General features: G+C 43.5%; 1 protein-coding gene across 1 annotated transcript; it reads right to left on the bottom strand.

The window, feature by feature from the left end:
- Window positions 1-2,286: 2,286 nt before the first annotated feature.
- PSMA4 (proteasome 20S subunit alpha 4) lies at window positions 2,287-19,400 on the bottom strand. Its single transcript, XM_007525778.3, has 9 exons — window positions 19,270-19,400; window positions 16,660-16,685; window positions 16,381-16,423; window positions 15,969-16,131; window positions 12,263-12,340; window positions 10,317-10,405; window positions 9,753-9,883; window positions 6,881-7,004; window positions 2,287-2,685 (listed from the first exon to the last, which is right to left on the bottom strand). The coding sequence occupies exons 2-9, from the start codon at window positions 16,660-16,662 to the stop codon at window positions 2,531-2,533; spliced, it is 786 nt and encodes a 261-aa protein (XP_007525840.2). The 5' UTR covers window positions 16,663-16,685; window positions 19,270-19,400; the 3' UTR covers window positions 2,287-2,530.

Here is a 19,400-nt window from a genome sequence, read left to right as displayed (position 1 = left end):
TTTTTTAAAATATTTTTCTCTTTTGTTGCTCTTGTTGTTTTCATTGTTGTTGTAGTTATTATTGTTGTTGTTATTGATGTCGCCATTGTTAGGACAGAGAGAAATGGAGAGAGAAGGGGAAGACAGAGAGGGGGAGAGAAAGACAACTCCAGACCTGCTTCACCGCCTGTGAAGCGATTGCCCTGTAGGTAGGGAGCCGGGGGCTCGAACCGGGATTCTTATGCTGGTCCTTGTGTTTCACGCCACGTGCGATTAACCCACTGTGCTACCTCCCTATTCCCTCCCCCCCCAGATGGTTTTTTGAGATAAGTCTGTCATCCACGCAGGCCACTAGCACCTGGCAATAGACTTGCTTTTCTTTACCTACCCTTGCTTGCCTCTTGAATTAATTGGCTTTTATCATGGCAAGCAGATAGGATTCCTTACCTCACTAACAACGGCCTAGGCAATGACTCAAAGGACTGTCCTCATTCTTGGCTGCCCAGTAGAAACACCTGGGAAGTTTTAAAGACATGCTAATCCCAGAGCCTGCTAATTCCAGAGTCTGCCCCAGAGGAATATTTCATTGTACAAAGTACAGCCTTGGCACAAGTTTTAAAAGCTGTCCACCTGACTCTAGTATGTAGAAAAGCACTTCTCAAGCCTCAGTTGGTGTCAGGAACACGTTAAAGCTATCGAAACAGCTTGCTGGGCTCTGCTTCGTCTTTTAGTTCTAGAATGAGAAGTCAGAATTTGTGTTTTTTGCAAATTCCTAGGTGGGGCTGAAGCTGATCAGAGGTACCACTTGAATAGAACTACTCTGTTGTTGGTATACATGAGACCCTTTCTGTTTCATTTGGTTTAAATCCCCCCTGCTTAACACTATTCTATTTACATAACCACTTCATTCTATTTACTGTTAACAAGTTCCACCCTCCCTCCAGGGCATTTGTAGTTCAGTGATAGGATTCTTGCCTAATCTGCCCCCTCCTTGTCACACTCTGATTTTTACCAGTCACTTTTCTCTCCACCCTCTCTGTCACATCCTGTTTCCACCCTACTTGGCAAGTATATATAAAGACAGCATTGTGAGTTTTAGAGTACTTTACCTTGAGTTTAGCTTAGCTCGGCTTAGATTGTGCTGCGTCCTGCATGAATAAAGAGATACTGCCTACAGCTCAACTATGAGTCCCTGGTCGTCTGTTACCCGCCCGTGAAGCCAGCCCGGAGAAAACAACATAACCCGTCGAAAACAACACTCTGTAACACTTTTTTTTGGACAAAAGTAGAGAGGGAAAGGGGGAGATCTAGAGAGACACAGAGACACCTGCAGCATTGCTGCATCACTTGTGAAGCTTTCCCCTTGCAGGTAGGTATTGGGGTCTTGAACCCAGGTCCTTGAACATTGTTGTAACATGCGCACTCAGCCAAGTGCACCACCAGCAGGCCCTCTGTATCACTTAGCAGAGGCCTCCGCATATAGGAGAAAAAATTAGGTGAACTTGGGTTGAGCAAAGCTCAGGCAATGAGCTGCCTTCAGCCTAACTGAATTCAATCTTATTTATCTCCTCTCCACTTACTTTTCAGTTTCTCCTGTCTTGGGCCACTGACTTGTGGGCAGCCTTGGTCTTTGCTGCAGGTTCCTCAGAATTTTTTCCTTGTATATTAGCTCTAGAAACAGTTGGGTCACTTGGCCAAGGAAAAGTGCTCCTTTGTGAAAGCAGTTTTTTTTTTTTTCCTGCTTCACCACTTGTGAAGCTTCCCCCCTATCTATCTCCCCCTTCCCTCTGGACTTCTGACAGTCTCTATATAATAAAGATAATAATATAAAAAGTTATACTGTTCACACATGCCCATACAATTTCAAGCGTGCATAGCTCCCAATGTTTAGACTGACTGTCCTTCAATACTAGACTGGCGACACCCGGGGGGCGAGTGTGGCTCTCGTTTCACTAGGCCAGCACACACCTTTGTTTTGCTCCAGTTGTGCTAAGTGGTAGAGGAGGAGAGCAAAGGAGTGCTTCACTGCATCAATTCCCACTTCTCTTTATGATGCTCTTCATTTTTAGCATCTTATTTAAAATTCAGAGGATGCCATAACATATATAAAGTATGGGCGTGGGGGCAGATGGCATAATGGTCATGCAGAGACTCTCATGCCTGAAGTCCCAGGTTCAATTCCCCACACCACCATTAGCGAGAGTTGAGCAGTGCTCTGGTAAAAAAATTAAAAAGCATGGAAGGAAGATCAGAGCCTTAGTGATCCTTTAACAATTATTGCTACGCAGAATTTTTTCTTTCACAATATTCATTCTTTCCAAATTTTATTCAAAAAACAAACAAAAAATGGGATTGTAAGATGTCCATAAACAGTAATCAGCATTGTAATATTCAACTGAACAGAAACAGGAGCCCAATTCAGTTTATAATGTCCTAATTTCCCACTATCAAAGTTTTAAAAAAAAGTCAAAGTTGTCTCAGCGTGGAAGAGTAGGACAGCTTTTACACTGAAATGGTGCCCCAGTGAGTTATAAAATTTCGATTTTCTCTTCTATTTATCCTTTTCTTTTTGTTCTTTTTCTTTCTTCTCCCGCTCAGCTTTAGCTTCTTCTTCCTCATGTTTTTTGATCAACTGTTCCACCTCCTTTTGTTTGAGGACTCTGATGACTGTCTTTCCATTCTCTCTTGTCAGTGTGGCAATTTCCACTAAAACAAACACAAACATTCACATTACAAACAGGCACATTTAGTGAACAAACTTGCTATACAATCCCTTTAATTTCTTTACATAACTTAAGCCATAGTTCACCACTCTTAATATATGTTAGTATATCTATATATATATGCACATATATACATGTACATACATGTGTGTATATACATACATATACATACATATACATCTATACATATATAAATAAATAGAGGGAGGGAGAGAGATGTATATATGAAGAGAGAACGGTAGGCCGAGCAGAGACAGACAGAAATGAGTGAAAGAGATCACAGCACCAAAGTTTCCTTTAATATGGTGGGAACCAGGCTTAAACCTGAGTCTCACACGTGGCAAAACACACTATCCAAGTGGGTTATTTTACCAGCCTTTAAAAGTATTGTTTTATGTGGTCTGGGAGGTGGCGCAGTGGTAAAGCTTTGGACTCTCAAGCATGAGGTTGCGAGTTCGATCCCCGGCAGCACGTGTGCCAGAGTGATATCTGGTTCTTTCTCCTATCTTTCACATAAGTAAATAAAATCTTTGAAAAATATATATCGTTCTATTTATTTATTTACGAGAGAGGGGAAGGAAGAGGATTGGGGGTGAGGGGGCTGGGCCAGACCGCTGTCCTGTATATCTGATGCAGGAGGTAAGTCCTGCACTCTGCCTGCCGTGGCACCCCCAGGCCACAGGTGGCCATTCTACCATGTTTCTGCTTATTATTAAGGCTCATGGATACAGTTATGGTAATAAAGCACTTTAGATTGGTCCCATAACATTTTTACTTAAACATCTTCCTTCTCATCTCTTCCATCTCAACTTTGCTTTTAAGATGAAGATCTGGGGATTCTTTTTTATTTAAATTATTTACTGGACAGAAACAGAGAGCTATCAAGAGGGAAATGGAGACAGGGAAAGACGCTCTCAGTAATGCTTTACCACTTATGAAGCTTTCCCTCTGTAGATGGGGACCACGGGCTTGAACCTGGGTCCTTGCACATTAGAATGTGTGACTAGGTACACACACATTCTTTTTAAAGAAATTATTTATTTATTTATGAGAAAGATAGGAGAGAAAGAAAGAACCAGACATCACTCTGGTACATGTGCTGCCGGGGATTGAACTCAGGACCTCATGCCTGAGAGTCTGATGCTTTATCTATTGTGCCACTTCTTGGACCACCCCATCTCAATTTTCTGAAAGCTGCTGTTTTATTTCTCAGGGTTTTTTTTTTTTTTTTTTTTTTAGCAACAGACCCTCTTGCTTGCAACATATGTCCAGACTTAATGCTCCAATGATTATTTTTCTAAGATAAAGGGAGGGCAAAGAGCAGGAAAGACACAGAGAAGAAGGTAAGACATAGAACACTCCACCATTCACTGAAGCTCCCCTCTGATGCTGTTTAAGGTGTTCCTAGGGGTACTAAGGCTTGAGCCCAGGGCCTGGCCTATGGTAAGGCACACACTCTGCCAAGTGAACTATTTCCTAGCCCCTCTGTTACTACCACTTGGAAAAAAAAGCAGTCAGTTGCTCTAATTGGCCTGTGTTGACCAAAAAAGAACCATAAATTTATTTGTTTTAGCCTCTATTTCTTTCTTTCTTTTTCTTTTTTTTAGTATTTATTTTATTTATTTATTCCCTTTTGTTGCATTATTGTAGTTATTATTGTTGTTGTCGTTGTTGGATAGGACAGAGAGAAATGGAGAGAGGAGGGGAAGACAGAGAGGAGGAGAGAAAGATAGACACCTGCAGACCTGCTTCACCGCTTGTGAAGCGACTCCCCTGCAGGTGGGGAGCCGGGTTCGAACCGGGATCCTTATGCCGGTCCTTGTGCTTTGCGCCACCTGCGCTTAACCCGCTGCGCTACAGCCCGACTCCCCTTTCTTTTTTTTAATATATTTAAATTTGGATATTTTTTCAGTATTTTGCATTTGTGTATATATTTTTTTAATATTTATTTATTTATTCCCTTTTGTTGCCCTTATTGTTTCATTGTTGTTATCGTTGTTGGGTAGGACAGAGAGAAATGGAGAGGAGGGGAAGACAGAGAGGGGGAGAGAAAGATAGCAGACCTGCTTCACCACCTGTGAAGCGACTTCCTTGCAGGTGGGGAGCCGGGGGCTCGAACCGGGATCCTTCCACCCATCCTTGTGCTTTGCACCATGTGCGCTTAATCCGCTGTGCTACCGCCCGACTCCCTATTTATTTCTATAGCCTCCAGGGTTATTACTGAGGCTCAGTGTTGGCACTACGAATCCACTGCTCCTGGCAGACATTTTTTCCCCATTTTACTGGATAGGACAGAGAAACTGAGAGGGGAGGGGAGGGGAAGATAGAGAGGGGAGAGAAAGAGACACACTTGCTGGCCTGTTTCACTGTTTGTGAAGTGATTCCCCTGCAGGTGGGGAGCCAGGGGCTGGAACCGGGATCCTTGTACGGGTCCTTGTGCTTCATACTATGCAGTTTTAACCTAGTGTACCACGACCCAAACCCCCATTTGTAGTTTTTTAATGAAGCTTTCAAAACAAAGGCATAAAATGCTGTTTCCACAGGTATGAAAAAAAGCACACCAGTAACAAAAGTAGGTGTCTTTCTCTCCCTCTCAATTCTTAGCTGTCTCTATGCAATAAATAAATGAAGATAATAATTTTTTTTTCCCCTCCTCCAGGGTTATTGCTGGGCTCGGTGCCTGCACCATGAATCCACCGCTCCTGGAGGCCATTTTTTTTCCCCCTTTTGTTGCCCTTGTTGTAGCTTCGTTGTGGTTATTATTATTGCCCTTGTTGGCAAACGCTAGAAGAAGAATTGCCCTTGTTGATGCAATTTGTTGTTGGATAGGACAGAGAGAAATGGAGAGAGGAGGGGAAGACAGAGAAGGGGAGAGAAAGATAGACACCTGCAGACCTGCTTCACCGCCCATGAAGCGACTCCCCTGCAGGTGGGGAGCTGGGGGCTCGAACCCGGATCCTTACGCCGGTTCCTGCGCTTTGCGCCACATGCGCTTAACCCGCTGCGTCACCGCCCGACCCCCCAATAAAAATTTTTTAAAAAGAGAACTATAAACAGTGTTCATCATATACACGGCAAGCACTGTTACTGTCAAACAGATTACTGTTAAGTAAAAATAAAATGACATTTTTTTTGTATTTATTTATTTATTCCCTTTTGTTGCCCTTGTTGTTTTATTGTTGTCATCATTGTTGGATGGGACAGGGAGAAATGGAGAGAGGAAGGGAAGACAAAGAGGGGGAGAGGAAGACAGACACCTGCAGACCTGCTTCACCGCTTGTGAAGCGACCCCCCTGCAGGTGGGGAGCTGGGGGCTTGAACCAGGATCCTTACACTGGTCCTTGCACTTTGTGCACCGGCGCTTAACCTGCTGTGCTACTGCCCGACTCCCCTCTCACTTTCTAGGTTTTTAATTTTATTATTATTATTGTTGTTATTATGCTGCTGGGGCTTCAAGTGTGCACAATTCCACTGCTCCCAATATCTTTTTCTTTCAATCACAGAAACGGAGGGAGAGGCAAGACAACACAGGACCGCTGCACTGCTTGTGAAGCTGCCCTCTGGGCATGTTGCTGCAGGCTTGAAGCTGGATCCTCAAGCTTTGTAAATTGTGCACTCCACCAGATGAGGATCTCCTGACTCCCTCCACAACCTTTCATTATTATTTATTTTGCCTCCAGGGTTATTGTGGGGGCTCAGTGCCTGCACTGCTCCTAGAGGCTATTTTTCCCATTTTGTTGCCCTTGTGATTGTTACAGCTGTTGTTGTTGTTAGATAGAACAGAGTGAAATCGAGAGAGATGGGGAAGACAGAAAGGAGGAAAGACAGACACCTGCAGACCTGCTTCACCTCTTGTGAAGTGACCCTCCTGCAGGTGGGGAGTTGGGGGCTCAAACTAGGATCCTTACACGGGTCCTTGTGCTTTGCGCCATGTGCGCTTAGCCTGCTGCGCTACCACCCAGCCCCCGCCCAATAATGTCTCAATGTTGACCATGTGCAAGTCACTTAACCTCACTAAATCTTATGTCCCCGTTTAGGCAGTAGTTATGCATCAGGCTACCTAACCAAACAGTAAGTTCTTATTTCAAGGAACTACAATAACAAAGGTCTTCCACAGTAGCTGCTCCGCCAATTCCTTTCACTCAAGAGAAGAAATTGGACCACAGAGCATAAGTTACCTTTTTCAGCAGACAATTTACTAACATCCATGGTCTTATTTAGAACTTTGATAGCAAGAGCAAGTGCTGACTTCAAAGTCATTTCTCCTTCTTTGTAGTCTTGTTTTAACATTGACACAGCTGCCTAAAACGTAAGAAGCAACACAGAAAATTTACTTACAACTTTCATATTTTTTGGAATATGGACTGTTGAAAATATTGCCTGGATTATTACTGACATTAGACAAAATTTTAAAAACAATGTATTTTTTTAACTTTATTTACTTGACAGGACAGAGAAATAGAGACACAGAGAGAGAGAGAGACAGAGAGAGATCTGTTGCTGTGCTTCCACCACTCTTGAAGGTTCCCATCTGCAGGTGGGGACCGGGGCTTGAACCCGGGTCCTTGTGCATGGTAACAAATGTGCTTAACCAGGTGCACCACTGCCCAACACTTTCTTCTTTTTTTTTTTAATTATTTTTTATTGGCTTGAAGCTGGGTCCTTGTGCACACTGCAACACATGTACTCAAGTGGGGACGTCACTGCTGGGCCTGACATTCCAGACAGATCTGATGACAGGGAGAGTAGATAATGGATACTGGAGAGAGCGTATCGGCTGATGAGCTATGAACGTGTTTTGTTTTCTTGTTGGGGCTTCCCTGCTCTGGGACGACTTTATCAGACAGACAGAAACAAAGAGAGTGAAAGAGATCACAGCACCCAAGTTTCCTCCACTGTGGCAAGGGCCAGACTCAAGCTTGGGTTGTGCACATGGTAAAGCAGCATACTATCCAAGCGAGTTATTTTGTGGACCACGAGTGGAATCTTCAACGTGGGATACTCAGACATCCATGGAACCCATAGGAAGATTTGGGGTATGATCACTGGTCACTTCTGTCAGAAACTTCATCATAAGCCCTCTTGTGGGCCTCTCCAGGACCCTGCCGCTGCTATAAAGCAGCAATGGTAGGGAATGCTCCATTCTCCGAAGGGAGACTGGGTCATCCTACTCTGCCGCTCGAGGAAGACTGGACCTGAAATGAGTGCAGCCTAGAATGTTCCAGCTGTGACCATGAACTGCGAGCTCAGACTGATAGGGACTCAGAAGTTACACAGGCTCCTGTGCTAAATGTGAATATATAATGCAGGTCCTGGGTCAGAGGAATGGGATAAACAGTTAATTGCACATACTTTCCTCAAGTTTTAGAGCTACTCTCTGCCCTAATCCAACTTTTTAAAATTATTTTTAGCATATATCTTATTCTCTTAAAAAATAATTTATTTGTTTATTAATGAGAAGAATAGGAGGGAAAGAACCAGACATCACTCTGTTACATGTGCTGCTAGGGATCGAACTCAGGACTTCATGCTTGAGAATCCAATGCTTTATCCACTGTGCTACCTCCTGCCACTCTAATCCAACTTTCTAGCTCTGTTTTCAACTCTGACACTGTCTTCACAAAGAATTATTTTCAATCCAATTGCAGGTTAGCTACCAAGCTCAAGCAAAAATTACTGAAGTGATGGGCCCTAAGGAACATACCTAAAATAAACTTCCTAGCTTCTTTCTCCCTAAGATTCCTATTCTCGTCTGCTTTATCCTTACTTTTTGGTTCCTGTTTATTAAATATTTTGTCCAGCTTTCTATCTTACAGCCTTTCAACCACCAAGTTGAAGATGCTACTGTGATTCCATCCTGAACTTCCTAGCCAGACAACCTCACCGATGTGTCCCAAATTCTCACCTCTCCAGGGCCCTACACCATTAGGAAAAGATAGAATTTTGGTCCATAACCCCAGAGGGACAGAAGCATTGGGGGAAGATGACCAGAGGGTTCTGAACTCCAATTCCAGCAAGACCCAGAGAGAGAGGAGGAAAAAAGGGCACTTGAAAATAGTAAGTGTAGCTGTAACTTAGCCGTAGGGGAAAAAAAAAAAAAAAGGGTAAATATATATATAAATATAGATGGTTGTAGAAATAATAGACAACCCATATCTGTAATCTTGGGGTAACTACTGCAGTTTCTAGTGGAGGGAATGGAAACACAGAACTTGGGTGGTGGGAATGGTGTGGAATTATACCCGTTATCTTATAATTTTGTAAATCAATATTAAATCACTAATTAAAAAAAAAAGAATAAAGATTTGGGGTAAGGAGAGGAGTAGCCTGTGAACTAGGACATGAAAAAGAATCATATTTTATTTTCACAACTTTGAGAATTACCATGCCCTTTTTAAAAAAAAATATTTCCTTTTGATGCCCTTGTTTTTTTTAATTGTTGTAGTTATTATTATTGTTACTGATGTCCTTGTTGTTGGATAGGACAGAGAGAAATGGAGAGAGGAGGGGAAGACAGAGGGGGAGAGAAAGACAGACACCTGCAGACCTGCTTCACCGCCTGTGAAATGACTCCCCTGCAGGTGGGAAGCCGGGGGCCCGAGCTGGGGTTCTTATGCTGCTGGTCCTTGGGCTTTGCACTACCTGCGCCTAACCCACTGCGCTACCACCTGACTCACACCATGCCCTTTTTTAAATAAATGTAGCTAACAAACTCCAGTAGTATTAGCAGTACCTGTGACTCTCACCAACAGAAATCAAAGATATTTTCATATCACATTAAGGGTATGAAGATATTGTAAAATACTCATACTGTAGTCTGAGAGGTGGCGCAGTGAATGATGTATTGCATTCTCAAGTGTGATCAATCCCTGGCAGCACATGTGCCAGAGTGATGTCTGGTTCTTGCTCTTTCTCCTTTTATCTTTCTCATGAATAAATAAATAAAATCTTTCAAATATACATATATATATTACTTATACTTAGCATTACTTCAAAACTATAGTAGTTGCCAGAACTTTTGCTGGGTTTTATAGTGCCCCCGATACTCACAGCACTGTTATTCCCAATGCACGTGGCTTTCCATCCTCCGTAATTTCCACTAGGGTCACTCTGATACAGTTGAAAGCCATAGTGCTTATCCCAGCCAATGTACAGCAAGGAAACACCAAAGGGACGTTTTCCTTTAGCAAAGAGAAAGAAACCTATCAATAATCTAAATTCACTCTGGTTACCTGAGCTCAGTGAACATGGCTAGACCCTCTTGTGTGAAGTTAAGCATTCACAGACAAATTTGTCTTCTGGCCACCATAGATAAGCACCACCAAAAATTCCATTTTTTGTTTCTTGGATTTGGTCACAGCCAGAAGGAAGAAAAACAATGAACTGAGTCCCATTATTATGCGAAAAGCAATTTGCTTCCAAATTTAAAATGATTATCTTGGCAGTTCTAGAATCTGTGAAAATTTATGATAATAGTGGAAGCCAGTTAGGTCACGAAACAGAAATAAGCGAATTATTACCTAAAGCTCAGTTCCTTTTTACTGTTGTAAGATATCATCCACAAAAGTTTTAAATATCTAAACACTTTAAGAAAGTATTCCCAAAATTCAGTACCTCCAAATTGTGTATAAGCTTGTTTGATATCACACAATGCTGTCACCAGCTGCTCACAAGGAATTGGCTCCTGATACTGTAATAAATACCTAGAATAAAAAGAATGGCACACTAACAGCTCTCTCTGAAACACAGAAAGAAGTCTAAGCAAAGAAACTCACAAAAGAAATCTATGTCACTTTAATCAGGCCACCCCATCACCTGGGGCCCTAGTCAGGGAGTCCTGGGATCCCCACAGACATGATGGGCCTAGACCTATAAGAGATCCCCATCGCCACTATCACTGGTCATCTCCATCAGGAACAACATAATGGACCTCTTTGTGGGCCCCTATAGGACCTTGCCCTCATAAATATGGATCAACAATGGTAAACTGTTCCATTCTCTGAAGGGAGGTTGGACAACATACTCTATCTACTACCCGAGGAAGATGGGTCCTGAAATTAGTGCAGCCTAGAATGTTCCTATCCGTGACCACAGAATGTGAGCTCAGACCTACAGGGATGCAGAGGTTACATAGGCTCCTGTGCTGAATATGGGTCCCAGATCACATCGATGGGGTTCACAGTTAACAATATTTATTTATTTATTTATTTATATTTTTTTAAAAAATATTTATTTTATTTATTTATTCCCTTTTGTTGCCCTTGTTGTCTTATTGTTGTAGTTATTATTGTTGTTGTCATTTTTGGATAGGACAGAGAGAAATGGAGAGAGGAGGGGAAGACAGAGAGGGGGAGAGAAAGATACACCTGCAGACCTGCTTCACCGCCTGTGAAGCGACTCCCCTGCAGGTGGGGAGCCGGGGTTCGAACCGGGATCCTTATGCCGGCCCTTGTGCTTTGTGCCACCTGCGCTTAACCTGCTGCACTACAGCCCGACTCCCAGTTAACAATATTTATATACTGTCCCCATATTTGGGAGCTACTCCCTTCGCTGATCCAGCTTTCTAGCCCTTTTTCCAACTATGACACCATCTCGACAGACAATTACCTGGGTCCATCCACATATCAGACATCAGGCTCAGGCAAAAACTAGTAAAGTCATGGACCCTTTGGAATATACCTAAAATAGGCCTACTAGCTTTTTCCAAAATGGAGACCCCAAATCTTCATCTGCAATATTCTTGCCTTTAGGTTCATGATTAGTCAGCAATTTGTTTGGCTTTATATCTTTTTTCTTTTTTAAGTTTTATTTATTTATTCATGAGAAATGATAGGACAAAGAGCCAGACATCACTCTGGTACATGTGCTGCAAGAGACTGAACTTGGGACCTCATGCTTGAGAGTCCAAAGCCTTATCCACTGCACCACCACCCGGACCACTGGCTTTATATCTTAACTCTTTTTCAGCCACCAGGTTCCAAATGATACCATGACGCCAACCTGACTTCCCTGGACAGACAACCCCACCAATGTGTCCTGAAGCCCAACATCCCCAGAGCCCTGCCCCACCAGGGAAAGAGAGAGACAGGCTAGAAGTATGAATCAACCTGCCAATGCCCATGTTCACTGGAGAAGCAATTAGAAGCCAGACCTTCCATCTTCTGCACCCCACAATGATCCTGGGTCCATGCTCCCACAGGGATTAAAGATTGGGGAAGCTATCAAGGGAGGGGAGTGGATATAGAATTCTGGAGGTGGGCACTGTGTGGAAATGTACCCCTCTTATACTATGGTCTTGTCAATATTTCCATTTTATAAATGAAAATTTTTTTAAAAAAAATCTATGCCAAGAGGATAGCCTAACAATCACTTATTTGAAAGGGGGGGGGGGGAAGAGGCATGCCAACATTTTAATAGTTCTACAATAAATAACATTGTACAGGTGTGTCTTTTTTAAAATGTAATTTTTAATTAGTACATTTTAATTTTTTTACAAAAATAAATTCTAAGAAATATCTAAAAAAGCAAATAGTATCAATTATGTTAACTTATGACCATACCTTTGAGCAATGAGCCTCAGTTCATTAGTCAGAACATTAGCATCTGAAGTTATTCCTGCCACACTGCAAGCCATGTCCCTTGAGGAAAAGAAAGACATTGGTCTGTAAGCAGGCAAGATGTGTACAAGGAATCTCTATAGGTATTTCAAAAGTAAAAGTTCTAGCTTAATGGTAGGTGTGGAATGGTGACATACATTCAAATTGGTGTGAATCTATTCTACTAAGACATATAGTGGTGCAAACCACAGTCATCCCAGTGATAATTTTAAATAGTAAAGTTTGGGCCTGTGAAATAGTCACTTGAATAGTGTGCTGTTTTGCCATGTGTGTAGCCTAAATTCAAGCCCAATCCCCACTACATTAGAGAAAGCTTTGGGGGTGGGGGTAGATAGCATAATGGTTATGTGTAGACTCGCATGTGTGGTCCAGGAGGTGTGCAGTGGATAAAGCACTGGGCTTTCAAGCATGAGGTCCTGAGTTCAATCCCCAGCAGCACATGTACCAGAGTGATGTCTGGTTCTCTCTCTTCTCCTGTCTTTCTCATGAATAGATAAATAAAACCTTTTAAAGATAAAAAAGAGAAACTCTCATGCCTGAGGCTCTATAGTCCCAGGTTCAATCCCTCGCACCACCATACAAGCAAAAAAAGAAAGCTTCAGTGCTATGATCTCCTGCACCCTCTCTGCCTTTCTATCTCTAGCTCAAAAAAAAAAAAAGTACTAAGCTTTACTGTGTATTTACCATGCTTACTTCACAGCTATTATATTTTTCAGACAAAAATAAATAACTGAAAGTAATTTTAAGGGGGAGTAAAAAAAAAAAAAAAAAAGAAAGAAAGCAGGGAGCCCGGCGGTAGTGTAGCAGGTTAAGCACAGTTGGTGCAAAGCGCAAGGACTGGCATAAGAATCCTGGTTCAAGCCCCCGGCTCCTCACCTGCAGAGGAGTCACTTCACAGGCGGTGAAGCAGGTCTGCAGGGTCTATCTTTCTCTCCCCGTTCCCCCCCCCTCCATTTCTCTGTCTTATGCAACAACATCAATAACTACAATAATAAAACAAGGGCAACAAAAGGGCATAAAGAAATAAATTTTAAGAAATTTTTTATCCTTGTAATTTTACACTAGGTAACATTCAACCTAAAAGATAAAGTAAGTACTCTCACAAGGTCTTCAATAGATGTATCTATCCCTGTGAACAGGGCGAAGAGAGGAACACTAAGATGCTAAAATGAATTCTGAGAAGATTCAGCAAAAAAGAACGGTCTGGCGAGACAGCTTAGCCTCAGAGCACCAATAGCGCTACCAAAGCTGAGCAGTATTCTGTGTTCTCTCTCTCTCTCCCTCCCTCCCAACCTCTAGCTCTCATTAACATATATATATGTACACATTTTATTTATTTTTATTTTTTTATAATTTATTTATTTATTAATGAGAAAGATAGGAAGAGAGAGAGAGAAAGAACCAGACATACTCTGGTACATGTGCTGCTGGGGATTGAACTTGGGACCTCATGCTTGAGAATCCAGTGCTTTATGCACTGTGCCACCTCGCAGGCCAACTCATTTTTATTTTAAAGAAAGGTACAATAACTACAACAATAAAACAAGGACAACAAAAGGAATAAATAAGTATTTTTTAAAAATTTTTTAAAAGGGAGTCATGTGGTAGCACAGCGGGTTAAGCGCAGGTGGCGCAAAGCACAAGGACTGGTGTAAGGATCCCAGTTCAAGCCCTCGGCTCTCCACCTGCAAGGGAGTTTCACAATCAGTGAAGCAGGTCTGCAGGTGTCTTTCTCTCCCCATCTTCTCCTCCTCTCGCCATTTCTCTCTGTCCTATCCAACAACGACATCAACAACAACAACAATAACTACAACAATAAAACAACAAGGACAGCAAAAGGAATAAATATTTTAAAAAATTAAAAAAAAAAAAAAAAAAAAAGAAAGGTTCTGCCAGACAGGAAGACAGACTACCTCATGTTATTGTGGAGCAAGTCTTTTTACTTCCTGAGTCCTGGTTTGACGGAGTGAAGGTGAGGGGACCTGAAGGCAAAGAGTTCTACAAATCTGCCCAAGAAGTGCAGGGCTGGGGAGTCGAGCGTTAGCACAGCAGGTTAAGCACTCATGGTGCAAAGCGCAAGGACTGGCAAAAGGATCCTGGTTCAAGCCCCCGGCTCCCCACCTGCACAGGAGTTGCTTCACAAGGTGGTGAAGCAGGTCTGCAGGTGTCTGTCTTTCTCTCCCTCTCTGTCTCCCCCTCCTCTCTCCATTTCTCTCTGTCCTATCCAACAATGATGACATGAATAACCACAACAATAAAAAACAAGGGCAACAATAAATAAATAAATAAATAAATAATGACCCCTAGTATAAGCATGGCTAGGCTTATACTAGGGGTCCAAATTCTCTGTTCCAACTTCCCTCTCCCTCATTTCTTTTTTTTTAAAGACTTTTTAAATTTTTAAAAATATTTATTTATTCCCTTTTGTTGCCTTGTTTTTTATTGTTGTAGTTATTATTGATGGCGTCGTTGCTGGCTAGGACAGAGAGAAAGGGAGAGAGGAGAGGCAGACAGAGAGGGGCAGAGAAAGACAGACACCTGCAGACCTGCCACACCGCCTGTGAAGCGACTCCCCTGCAGGTGGGGAGCCGGGGGCTCGAACTGGGATCCTCACGCCCTCATTTCTTGAGGGCTTGTCTGGCTCTTCTATAGTCTGAACACCCTCTCCTCCTATGTCTGGTAAAGTCTGCAAGTCAACAGACAGACCCGACAATGACCCTGTGGACAGAAAACACATCCTCTGACAAGTGTGACAGGCACATCAAATGGCCTCGTGTTCAGCGCTCACCACACTGATCACTGAAGGGAAGTCTGAAATCAGCAGATACAGCTCTCTGGTAGCTGCAAAGTCCAGCACATCAACTACCAGAGCCTCATGAAGCATACAGCAGTTGTCTAATCAGTTTCTAGACCTCCAGAACTGTTCTTTGGTAAGATTCATTACCATTCAACAAAACTCCTGAGAAGTAATCCTAAATAATGCTCTGAAGGCTTGTGTCACTAGTTTATCTTATTCATTTTATATTGCCAAAATCACTCTAGTAGACTCCAAGCAAGGTTACAACAGCTCACCTGTGTAGATTCCTGGATTTATTTATCTCAAACCTGTATGACTACCAAGTCTGCACTGTATCCATAAGAAACTAAGTCTCAGAAGCTGGACGGTAGCACAGCAGGTTAAGCGCACGTGGCACAAAGTGCAAAGGCCGGCATTAGGATCCCGGCTCGAGCCCCCGGCTCCCCACCTGCAGGGGAGTTGCTTCACAGGTGGTGAAGCAGGTCTGCAGGTGTCTTTCTCTTCCCCTCCTCTCTCCATCACTCTCTGTCCTATCCAACAACGACGATGACAACAAGAATAACTATAATAAAACAACAAAAGGGAATAAACATTAAAAAAAAAAAAGAAACTAATTCTCCACACAGTGTATGACTTTATACCTAAAAGGCTTAATACATGGTCCTGGGCCTCAAGAAACTTCCAAGGGGGTTGGGGGGAGATAAAAGCCAATATTTTCAAAAGTAAAAACACAAGAGACTGTTCATTTCAATTCAATTATGTTACATGGAACTGTCCTCACTGAATATGTGAGATTCTACCTGTTGAAAAAAGTGAGATATTTTAAACCCTCTTCCCTAAGATCTTACTTACTCGTTGAGCTTATAAATTTTCTCAGAGAAAAAGACTTCATCGAGAAGCTTGTGGATGTTGCGTCTCTCTGCCGCAAGTAAAACACCGTCGTTTGCTAAAATCCCCAGACAGGTGCCTGCGTGTCCAATAGCTTCCATGGCATATTCCACTTGGTACAGGCGACCTGCAAAACACAAGCCGTGAGCAGCCAGAGTCGGGAGAAATCGGGAGCCATCCACTCTGACGTGATGCCCACAAGCCCCTTGGGGTCAGAACCTCACAAAAGGGAAGAAACTGAAGAGACTAATCCTACAGCAGCGAGTGTTTGACAGACTACAAACACGGTTACTCTGGTAACACAAAAATTTTGTAGAACCCCCCACACACACACTAAAACAATCTATTTTGTGAGAGTAAACAGATTCTATTTTACCTTCTGGAGAAAATATAGTGGTCCTTGAGTCATATCTTCGAGACTACAAAGGAAAAACAGCAATGATTCCTTACCAGTGAAAGAGAGCCAACTCCTACAACCCCACACATCAGTTTATAAAACATCTTCTGGGCCATTAAGTTTAGTGCATGGAAAGAAACTGGAACAAGATACCAACCCATCTCTTTTTCCTCCCACCTTAACTTTCTCATGCTATAAGCTGAGTGCAAGTAAAATGATGTATCAGGCAACAGTTTAATGGCATGTTCATTTACTTACCATGTTATCTAAACTTTATATAATTCCTGTAAAAAGAAGGGGAGGGAGATCATTATTAAAATGAAACATACAGAAGGCAGGAGACAGTTCAGCCAGTGGAGCACACACATTAACCACGCCTGAGGATTCAGGAAGGTGCCCGACTCCCATGGGAACACTGGGCAGGGGAAGCTGCAATAGTGGGGGAGTGGTGCTGTGGTGTCCACTTCTCTCTATCTCTATGGGGTACTGAAAGGAAAACACAGTTTGCCAGGAGGGGCAGAATCACACAGGCACAAAAAGTCTCAGCAGCAAAAACAAAGTCACAACCTAAGCATATTTCCTGACTTAAAAACAAAACTTTTTTGTTTACTCCTTAGTAACTCAGCTAACACATACATGCACCTGTTAAGTGCAGTGAGCACTATGGTAGATGCTGGAATATCAACTCAGGTGAGGAAGGCATAAACAGACAACAATAAAATCATGAGGAAATAGAAACATGAAGTGTGGAGTGGAAAGAGGGGTGGAGAAAAATCAGAACACAGGGGCCAGGCAGTGGTACATCTGATTAAGCACACACATAAAAGTGTGCAATGACCCAGGTTCAAGCCCCTGGTCCCTATTTGCAGGGGAAAGCTTCGTAAGTGGTGACGCAGGGCTGCAAGTCTCTCTTTCCGTCTCTTTTCCTATCTCCCCTCCCCTCTCAATATCTTGGTCTCTATCCAATAATAAATAAATAAAAATAAATAACTCCCCCCAAAAAGCACACACAAAAAAACCCAACCACATTGTGAAATAATTTATATAAAAAAGGGAAATCAGAAAATTTTCTAAGAAATCAAAAAATGAAAAATCAAATTAGAGATGAGAGCCTTCAGATCTAAGACAAAGAAGGGGAACAGAGCATTGTAGGTAAAGAGAAAACTTTAGGCAACTAGAACTGAGGCAGGACAGTTCAGTGAGCAAGAGACAGGTTGCTGATACACACACACACACAACAGAAAGACAGTTCACTTGATTACTTCACTTACTGTCATGAGTACCACTCGGTTCAAGCCCAGCCCCTGCAACTGAGGGACCTTTTTATGGTGTCTTTCTGTCTCACCATCTCTGTCTATGTGAAAAAGTCAATCTGGAGTAATGAAGTGCCAGTGACAGCCAAAAAGAAGCAAATTAGTCAAGCATATGTACAGCAGCGTGCATGGAACTTGCATGACTGATGGTCTTGGTTTGATCCCTAGCAATACATGTACTGATCTTTCACATGAAATTCTTTTTTTTCTTACACCAGAGCACTGCTCAGCTCTGGCTTAAGGTGGTGCAGGGGCCTGAACCTGGGACTTTGGAGCCTCAGTCCGGCGTGAGAATCTCTTTGCATAACCATTATGCTATATACCCCCACCCGAAATTTCTCAATCTCTTATGAAATATATAGTATAAAACTTTAAGGGAGGGAGTCGGGTGGTAGCCCAGTGGGTTAAGCGCAGGTGGTGCAAAGTGCAACGACCCGTGTTAAGGATCCCAGTTCCAGCCCCCGGCTCCCCACCTGTAGTGGGGGTCACTTCACAGGTAGTGAAGCAGGTCTGCAGGTGTCTATCTTTCTCCCCCCCCCCGTTTTCCCCTCCTTTCTCCATTTCTCTCTGTCCTATCCAACAATGACATCAATAACAACAATAACTACAATAAAACAAGGCAACAACAACAACAAAAAAGGCAACAAAAGAGAATAAATAAATATTAAAAAAAAAACTTTAAGGGAAAAAAATGTATACGCTAAAGAGGTAAGCAAATACCTAGATCATGTAGTGCCTTTAATGTCATGTTAATAGTGGAGATGTTCTGAACTGACATGAGGTCCTAAACTCTCGGTTGAGTGGGAACACCTCAAGGTACAGTAAGTAACCTTAACATCATTACTACTATTCTTGATAAAAAAACAACAAACAAACGCTACGATTCAACCTGACTTGTTGGAAAAGCCCAACTGCAGGTTCCAAAGCTCGTTTTTCCCAAGAGACTGAATTTTCGGAACAGAGACTGGAGGTGGTAAAGTGGGACCCCCGCGCCCAGGTAAAAAACTGAATTGTACTCCTTTTGCTGTAAATACATGAGAGTGATAATGCAGGATTGAAACGTGACACACACACACACACACACACGCGGACTGACTGGCATTTCGGAAAGATCACTCCGGCTGGGGAGAGGCCAGGGCAGAGTGGCCAGTGCCGAGGCCCTGCCAGCAGCAGACCGGTGAAAGGCTGACGGTGAAAGGCTCGGGGCACCAGCCGGGGAGGCGGCGCGGGGCGCGGGGCACCTGGACTGGGGCCCGGGGTGCGACTCCCGCGCGAGCACAACTTTCCCTTCTCTGCGGCCCGGCCCGGCCCGGCCCGAGCCCGCAGCTCCAGCGGCGAGAACCTGCACGCACCGGGCCCTCCAGGGACGGAAGCCGCCCGCCCCCTCGCCCCCCTCGGCCCCCCCGACCCTGCCGCCGGGGAGGCGGGTGCAGAGTCATCGTGCCCATGGCTCCGCGGCGGCCTGGCAGGATCCGCTCTGGTCACGACGTGCACGGCCCCCTGCCCGCGGGGAGAGCCGCCCAGACCCGGGCGCTTCTGGGAGGCAGAGGCTCACCGGAGGGAAGACACTGAAGAATGGAGATCCACACGCAGACAGCGCTCCAGCCGCGAGAGGAAACCCACCGCCGCCGCCGGAGGATCCGCTGCCAATATGGCCCCCGCGCGTGCGCAGAACGGCCTGGGGGC

Source organism: Erinaceus europaeus, chromosome 16, assembly GCF_950295315.1.
Source record: "Erinaceus europaeus chromosome 16, mEriEur2.1, whole genome shotgun sequence".
Taxonomy (NCBI): Eukaryota; Metazoa; Chordata; class Mammalia; order Eulipotyphla; family Erinaceidae; genus Erinaceus; species Erinaceus europaeus.
Note: the sequence above shows the minus strand (reverse complement) of the source record. Positions and strands in the feature narration are given on the sequence as shown.

Coding starts and splice junctions, on each gene's coding strand:
- PSMA4 (XM_007525778.3), bottom strand. Junction 16,132..16,380: donor CACTATATTTTCTCCAGAAG/GTAAAATAGAAT, acceptor TGTGTTTTGCAG/GTCGCCTGTACCAAGTGGAA. Junction 10,406..12,262: donor CTGAGGCTCATTGCTCAAAG/GTATGGTCATAA, acceptor TTTTTATTCTAG/GTATTTATTACAGTATCAGG.